This window comes from Molossus molossus, unplaced genomic scaffold (assembly GCF_014108415.1).
Source record: "Molossus molossus isolate mMolMol1 unplaced genomic scaffold, mMolMol1.p scaffold_m16_p_31, whole genome shotgun sequence".
NCBI classification, from domain to species: Eukaryota; Metazoa; Chordata; class Mammalia; order Chiroptera; family Molossidae; genus Molossus; species Molossus molossus.
In genome coordinates this window covers 2,320,034-2,327,584 of record NW_023425368.1, presented here as the reverse complement: position 1 = coordinate 2,327,584, position 7,551 = coordinate 2,320,034, and the positions used below count along the sequence as shown (strand labels likewise).

Genomic DNA, 7,551 nt, shown 5'->3' with positions numbered 1-7,551 from the left:
CCCAACCTCCTCCCACCAGCCTGCTCAAGCCCTGCTCTGCCCTGTTATCTCTGGGCCTCAGTGACTGCCTTCCTCTCCCACACGGTGAGCTCCTCCTCTGTCCTGTCCCCTCCCCCAGGAAGCCCTGCCTCACCCCTGCCTTCAGAATGGGGCTTAGCTGGGAGCCAGCCCCCCTCCGTGCAGCCCACCGTGGGGCACAGGCTCAGCCACGCCCATGGGTCCTCAGGGAAGGGTAAGCAAATAAAGGAACGGAGAAAATCAAAGGTCACCACCAGAGCTCTTAAAGGTGCTGGTGCACACCGCCACTGAGCCTGAGTTTGGGAGCTGTGTGACTGTTGGACGGACATCTCTGCGCTGGCTGAGCTAAAGCACCTGGGCCTGGGTCATGGCTGAGGCTGAAGGGTCACTTCTCTGACCCCACCTCTGCCCCGGAGTTCTAGCCCTAGGGTCCAGTCACCATGGACCCGCCAGAAGCGGCCTGCTCCAGGTGAGTGCCGGGTGTCCTTGGGACCTGGCTAGAGCCCCCTGATGCCTCGCCCTGCTACCTCCCAGCCCCCATCCACATCCTCCCCCACCATCCCTGGCTCTGGATTCCAGGAGCCATCCCAGGGTCTGTTCCCCACCGGGCCTCAGACTCCGACTTCTGTGCAAGGCCCCCAGATGCAGGTGTGCACGAATGTTATGGGGATTCAGGAACAGTGGGGGTGATTCCGGCTCCCTGCTGAAGCCAGCTCTGCTCCAGGCTCCCAGGGGAGAGAAGGGAGGGAAGGGGAGAGGACTGTCCGTTCTAGACACCTCATCTAGGGCGTCTGACTTAGCCAGGTCAGGTGTGTGAAAGGCACCAAGCCCAAAGGCACCCCTGAGGACCTGGGTCGCGGGCATCCAGTACCTGCCCTGGAGTGCGCCCCCTCACCACCAGGCGGCGACACGCTGGGAAGCAGAGCCTCGGACCGGGTCCTGGGAGGGGAGGGCTCCCCTCCGTGCAGAGCAGGGGGGAACGGTGGCGCCTGAGCCGTGCTCACCGTGTGCACCCTGACACGGGGGTCGGGGAAGGCGAGGCGGGGGGGCTTCAGGACCCACCCACGTGCTGAGCCCCGCTCGCCCGCCCGCCTGCCCTCAGCTTGGAGCTGCGCGCCGCCGCCGCCCGCGAGCTGCTTCTGGCCGCGCTCGAGGACCTGAGCCAGGAGCAGTTGAAGCGCTTCCGCCACAAGCTGCGGGACGCGCCGCAGGATGGCCGCAGCATCCCCTGGGGGCGGCTCGAGCGCGCGGACGCCGTGGACCTGGCCACGCAGCTGACCCATTTCTATGGGCCGGAGCCCGCCCTGGACGTCGCCCGCAAGACCCTGAAGAGGGCGGACGTGCGCGACGTCGCCGCCAGGCTCAAGGAGCAGCGGCTGCAGCGTGAGCGCGGCGCTGGGTCCCCACCCTCCGCTCCTGGTCGTCTGGGCAGAGGCCGGGACACGGGCCGCCATCCCTCCCACTTCCCCAGAAAAGCCCGGCACGCTCTCCTGCCCCGCAAACTTCATCCACAGATTCACCCGCCCCAGGGCTGGGACACCGGGTGCCCTTGAGGGTGGTCATGAGCCCCCACTGCGCCCCTGCTGGGCGCCTTCAGTGGTCTCACGGCGGGTCTCCCTTTTTCCAGGGCTCGGTCCCAGCTCCTCGGCGCTGCTCTCCGTGTCCGGTAGGTCTCAGGACGGGAGGTGCGGGGGAGCCCCGAGCCCAGGCTTGGAGCACCGGGTGCCCTCAGCCGGTCTGGTTCTGACAGATGCTCCCAGGGAGGAGCGAGCGGGTTTGGGAGGGCCGGCGGCGAGGGGGTTGTGGTGCAGCAGGGGAAACGGAGTCCTGAGCCGGGTGGGGAGGGCAGCGGCACCGAGGGCCCGCTGATTCAGCCCGCCCCGTCCCCCTTCCCCGCCCTCGCCCCCACCCCAGAGTACAGGAAGAAGTACCGGGAGCACGTGCTGCGGCAGCACGCCAAGGTGAAGGAGAGGAACGCCCGCTCGGTGAAGATCAACAAGCGCTTCACCAAGCTGCTCATCGCGCCCGAGAGCGCTGCCCTGGAGCGCGAGGCCCTGGGGCCCGCGGCGGAGCCCGAGCCGGAGCGCGCTCGGCGCTCGGACACCCACACCTTCAACCGCCTGTTCGGCCGCGACGAGGACGGCCAGCGCCCGCTGACCGTGGTGCTGCAGGGCCCGGCGGGCATCGGCAAGACCATGGCAGCCAAGAAAATCCTGTATGACTGGGCGGCAGGTAAGCTGTACCATGGCCAAGTGGACTTCGCCTTCTTCATGCCTTGCAGAGAACTGCTGGAGCGACCGGGCACCTGCAGCCTGGCCGACCTGATCCTGGCCCAGTGTCCGGACCGCGGCGCGCCTGTGCGGCAGATGCTCGCAGTGTCCGAGCGGCTGCTCTTCATCCTGGACGGCGCGGACGAACTACCGGGGCTGGACGAGGCCGCGCCCTGCACGGACCCCTTCGAGGCCGCAGGAGGCGCGCGGGTGCTGGGAGGCCTCCTGAGCAAAGTGCTGCTGCCCCAAGCCCGCCTGCTGGTGACCACGCGCACCGCCGCCCCGGGCAGGCTGCAGGGCCGCCTGTGCTCCCCGCAGTGCGCCGAAGTGCGGGGCTTCTCCGACAAGGACAAGAAGAAGTACTTCTACAAGTTCTTCCAGGACGAGTGGAGGGCGGAGCGTGCCTACCGCTTCGTGAAGGAGAACGAGACGCTGTTTTCTCTGTGTTTCGTGCCCTTCGTGTGCTGGATCGTGTGCACCGTTCTGCGCCAGCAGCTGGAGCTTGGCCAAGACCTGTCGCGCACCTCCAAGACCACGACGTCCGTGTACCTGCTCTTCATCGCCAGCCTCCTGAGCTCGGCGCCCGCCGCCGCCGGACCCCGGATACAAGGCGAGCTGCGCAAGCTGTGCCGCCTGGCTCGCGAGGGCGTTCTGGCGCACAGAGCACAGTTCACTGAGAAGGATCTGGAAAGACTGCAGCTGCATGGCTCCAAAGTCCAGATGCTGTTTCTCATCAAGAAAGAGCTACCAGGCGTGCTCCAGGCCGAGGTCACCTACCAGTTCACTGACCATAGCTTCCAGGAGTTCTTCGCTGCGCTATCCTACCTGCTGGAGGACGAGGGGGCCCCCGGGGCACCGGCTGTCCGAGTCGGAGAGCTGCTGCGGGGGGACCCGGAGCTGCGTTGCCACCTCGCGCTCACCACGCGCTTCCTCTTCGGACTGCTGAGCCTGGAGCGGATGCGCGACATTGAGCACCACTTTGGCTGCGTAGTTTCAGAGCGCGTGAAGCAGGATGTCTTGAAGTGGGTGCAGGACCAGGGCCAGGGGTGCCCTAGAGTGGCGCCAAAAGGAGCCAAGGAGAGTGACGCGCTCCAGGACTCCGAGGAGTCCGAGGAGCAGGAAGAGGAGGACGGGGAGGAGGAGGAGGCCAACTTCCCGCTGGAGTTGTTGTATTGTCTGTATGAAACGCAGGAGACTGCCTTCGTTCGCCACGCCCTGCGGGGCCTCCCTGAGCTGGCGCTGGAGCGCTGGCGCTTCAGCCGCATGGACATGACTGTCCTGAGCTACTGCGTACGGTGCTGCCCTGCAGGACAGGCCCTGCGGCTGGTGAGCTGTACGCTCCCCCCGGTGCAGAAGAAGAAGAAGAAGAGCCTGATGAAGCGACTGCAGAGCAGTTTGAGCAGCAGCTCGTGAGTCTTGGGGTGCAGCCCCACCCTGTGGGCACCCCTTCAGGCCTGTGTCTACCTGGGCACGGGGAGCCTGTCCCGCTCCCACACCAGAGGAAGGACTTTAGGGCTGGTTTTGCCCACCCCATTGTGAGACAGCTTCCCAGCGCCCATCTTCCCCCAGGTTTCTTTTCCTGACCACCCCCAAATACCCTCAGCCACCCACATCCAAGGCACACCTTGTGACATGGCTACATAGCCCTCGACCAGCCCCCTGCCGTGCTCTTTCATAATGAGTTCTGGAATACACCAGGCCTCCAGTGCCCTCAGCCTTTGCACCTGCTGTCTGTCCACCCAGAGCACTGCTGCCTACCCCGCTGGCCTGCGCCCTCCCAGGCCCTGAACTGCCCCACTGACCACCGTTTGCCATGACATCTGTCCATGCCTGTCTCCTTCACCCTCAGCTGCTCCAGAGCAAGGCTCGTGTCATTGCTTCTGGCACTGAGCTCCAGCCCAGTACCTGACCCAGGTGTCAGGGCATCGACGGGGCTGGGGACACCCATAGCAGCAGAGAGACCCACACTGGGGATGCAGGTGACTGGCCCCCACTGGACACACTTAGCTGACTTCAACAGGGAGGTGCATGGGGCCACAGATGAGAGGTTTCACTCTGGGTTTGGGGTGAGGACAGAGGAAAGAGGGGAGGGAGGGACTTGCAGCAGCCAGGGGGCTTCATCTCCTCTCTTTCCCAGGGATCCCCCAGCCACCACGAAAAAACCCCAGGCTTCCTCACTGCGGCCGCTCTGTGAAGCCATGACCGACAAGCAGTGTGGTCTGACCAGCCTAACGTGAGTAACCATGTCCGAGCCCCTCCCCTGGAAGGGACACAGAGCAGGATGCCCTGGGAAGGGCAGAGGTGTGGCCCTGTCTGGGGAGGGCTGAGGGGATGGGCCGTGGCCTCTGGTGTCCCTGCTGGGTCGACAGGCTCTGCCCACACTGGCACAAGAGGGGAGGGGCAGGGGACATCACCAGCTTAGGTGCTAATTAGGAAGGGGTTGCACCAGGTTCGAGTGGGAATGGGGCGCAGCTGGACATGGTGGGGCATGGAGGGGACCAGAATGTGTTTCCCACCCACCTGAGGCTGCTCCGCCTGCATGAAACTGCCAGGCAGCCCCTCTGGGCAGGGGAGCAGGGGAGGAGGTGGGGCAGAGCCTCTGGCCTGGGACAAGCTCCAGGCCCCTCTCCCGTGAAATGGAGCCAGAGAGTTGACCTGGGAGAGAATCTGTGAGGCCACACAGGCACAGGCGCTGAGCACGCCCTGCCTCTCCCCACTGTGAGCTGCGCCCAGTGAGCAGCCAGACACAGGAGCGGGCGCTGGTGGCGCTCGGCGGGAGGGCGCAGTCCTGCCACCACCACGCGGCAGCTTTGTTCACGTGGTATTTCCAGTGACCTGGAAGCACACACCGGAGCCAAGGTGATCAGCACACCTGGCTCGTCCGTCCTACCGCTAAACTGGATACACAGTGGTGTTCATCACAGCATGTATTTACAACGGCCAAAAATGTACAGGCAACACGTTTAGGGACCAGCTGACTAAACTGCGACCCACCTCACCTTGAGGGACAATTCTGTGGAGGTAAATGTGTGGAGCGTGAGGTCTGTACGGACACCTCATAAAGCTCATGGCCTAAGGAAGACCGGCACGTGGTCCAGGGTGTGCACTGTGGCCATGCCCCCCAGGGAGACACATGGTGACAAAGGCAAGGGGGCCGAGAGCTGGCGCATCTGCAGCTGGAGCTCAGTCCCCACGGAGCAGCCAGGTGGCTGAGGGGCCTGAGACGGACCATGTGCTTCTGGACCACAGGCTGTCCCGCTGCAGACTCCCAGACTCCGTGTGCCACGACCTGTCCACGGCCCTGAGGGAGGCCCCCGCCCTGACCGAGCTGTGCCTCCTCCACAATGGGCTCAGCCAGGGAGGTCTGCGCGTGCTGAGCCAGGGCCTGGTCTGGCCCAGGTGCCGGGTGCAGACACTCAGGTGAGGCTGGGCCTGGGAGGCATCAAGGGAGGGTGGGGCCCCCACAGCAGCTCCTGAGGCCAACCTTCCCCCAGGCTGCTGCAGCCCGACCTCCAGGAAGGCGTCCAGTACCTGGCTAGTGTGCTCCAGCACAGCCCCTCGCTGACCACCCTGGATCTCAGTGGCTGCCAGCTGTCGGGACCCATGGTGACCCACCTGTGTGCGGTCCTACAGCACCCAGGATGCCGCCTGCAGACCCTCAGGTGCAGGCAGGGGTGGGCAGGGTGCTGGGACACACCTCTGAAGCCTGGGTGGGTGGGTATTTGGAGCTTTCCCCTAGACCCTGAAGAGGAGCCCCTCCCAAGGTCCCTGGAGATGCCCTCTCCAAAGCCCTTGCCCCACCCTTGGCCTTGACCACTCTGTTGTCTGGTGCCCTTGGCCACAGTCAGGGTCAATGATCCCAACACCTTCTTACTCCCCAGATGCTTGGCCCCCAGCTCCTGCCCCCTTTCTCCAGCCTCTGAAAGCCCTGACGGGCCACCCTCTGTCACTGAGCACCTTTGTCACAGCCCAGGCCAGCAGCCCCATCACTGCCCCACCCCCCAGGACTCTCCTTCCCTCCCAATCACTTCTTTGGCTCCCTCCTGTGTGTGTGGCTGCAGTCTGACCTGCGTGGAGCTGAGCGAGCAGTCACTGGGGGAGCTGCAGGCTGTGAGGACAGCAAGGCCAGGCCTGACCATCACCCACGCAGCGCTGGATAACCACCCTGAGCCTCCCAAGGAATTCGACATGGCCTTCTGAGGCCCTGGAGGCCCGCAGAGCCAGGACTCCAGTCGGCCGCTGAAGCAGGTCTCCCCTTCTGAGGGTAGGGTGGCACTGGCCAGGCGGGGCCAGGCACAGATGGGCATGGCCCCTCCTTGGTCTTTGACAAGGCCCAGGATATGCACCTTCCCCCACACCCTGGGGACAGTCAAAGACACTCCTCCCCAGAACCTGCACTGGGCTCCACCCACCTTCCTCTCCTGAGACCCTTTAGCCATCCCTTGCAGATGCCCCGCCCCGCAACAATAATGGTGCTGAGAGCCCCCAGTCACTGAGCACCTGCCGTGTGTTGACCTTGACCTGGTATGCTGGGCGCAGAGTCACACCTTCGCTGACCCTGTTTCCATCTGCAATATGGGCCCCACGGCCCCACAATTCTGCCTCTGGTGAGACTTGACCAGAGGTAGGCAGGTCACCATCCTTCCCCAGGAATTTGGGTCTGGACATTAGAAGTGAAGCCATCCCTGAGTCTGTGTGGCCGAGCCCAGAGGTGTCATTCACTGTCTGAGGTGTTTGGGAACTGGGACCAGTGGCCCGACTCTGGATGATGGCTGTGATGGTGTGGAGGTCGGGCAGCCCCCGTCTGCTGGTAATAAATTCTCCTCTGCATTCGTTTGTTGGTTTCTGTTGCGCTTGGACGGACATCCTGGCCATCTTACCTTTGGTGCCTAACTCATCTGTATGGAGCAGGGCTGTAACCCCATTTCATGGATGAGGAAACTGAGGCTCAGGGGAGCAGCTTGACTGCAAGAAGCTCTGAGGCTTGATGGACAGGTCAGCAATGGACAGGCCTCAAGTCTGCAAGTCTTCTCTGCTCAACACCTGCTGGGCCTGGCCAGCTCCTGAGACCCCTGTCCAGGTGCAGGGGCTGACTCCCGGGTCCCCTCCGTTTCACAGAGGAAATGCCTTTCCATAATCGACTTCCAAATCTACTCATTCTTTCCACAAAATGGACAAAATTCCTGCCCTCCTGGAGCTGCCCTTCTGGCAGGAAACAGACCAAAACACTGGGGGAGGGTGAAACAGCAAAGGGAGGGGGGAA

The 7,551-nt window shown here is 63.9% G+C and overlaps 1 protein-coding gene across 1 annotated transcript; it reads left to right on the top strand.

The window, feature by feature from the left end:
* Positions 1-458: 458 nt before the first annotated feature.
* Positions 459-6,488, top strand: NLRP6 (NLR family pyrin domain containing 6). The gene is made up of 8 exons (XM_036281052.1): positions 459-487; positions 1,121-1,401; positions 1,646-1,684; positions 1,933-3,697; positions 4,426-4,521; positions 5,538-5,708; positions 5,783-5,950; positions 6,350-6,488. Exons 1-8 carry the CDS (start codon positions 459-461, stop codon positions 6,486-6,488), a joined length of 2,688 nt encoding a protein of 895 aa, XP_036136945.1.
* The last annotated feature ends 1,063 nt before the right edge of the window (positions 6,489-7,551 follow it).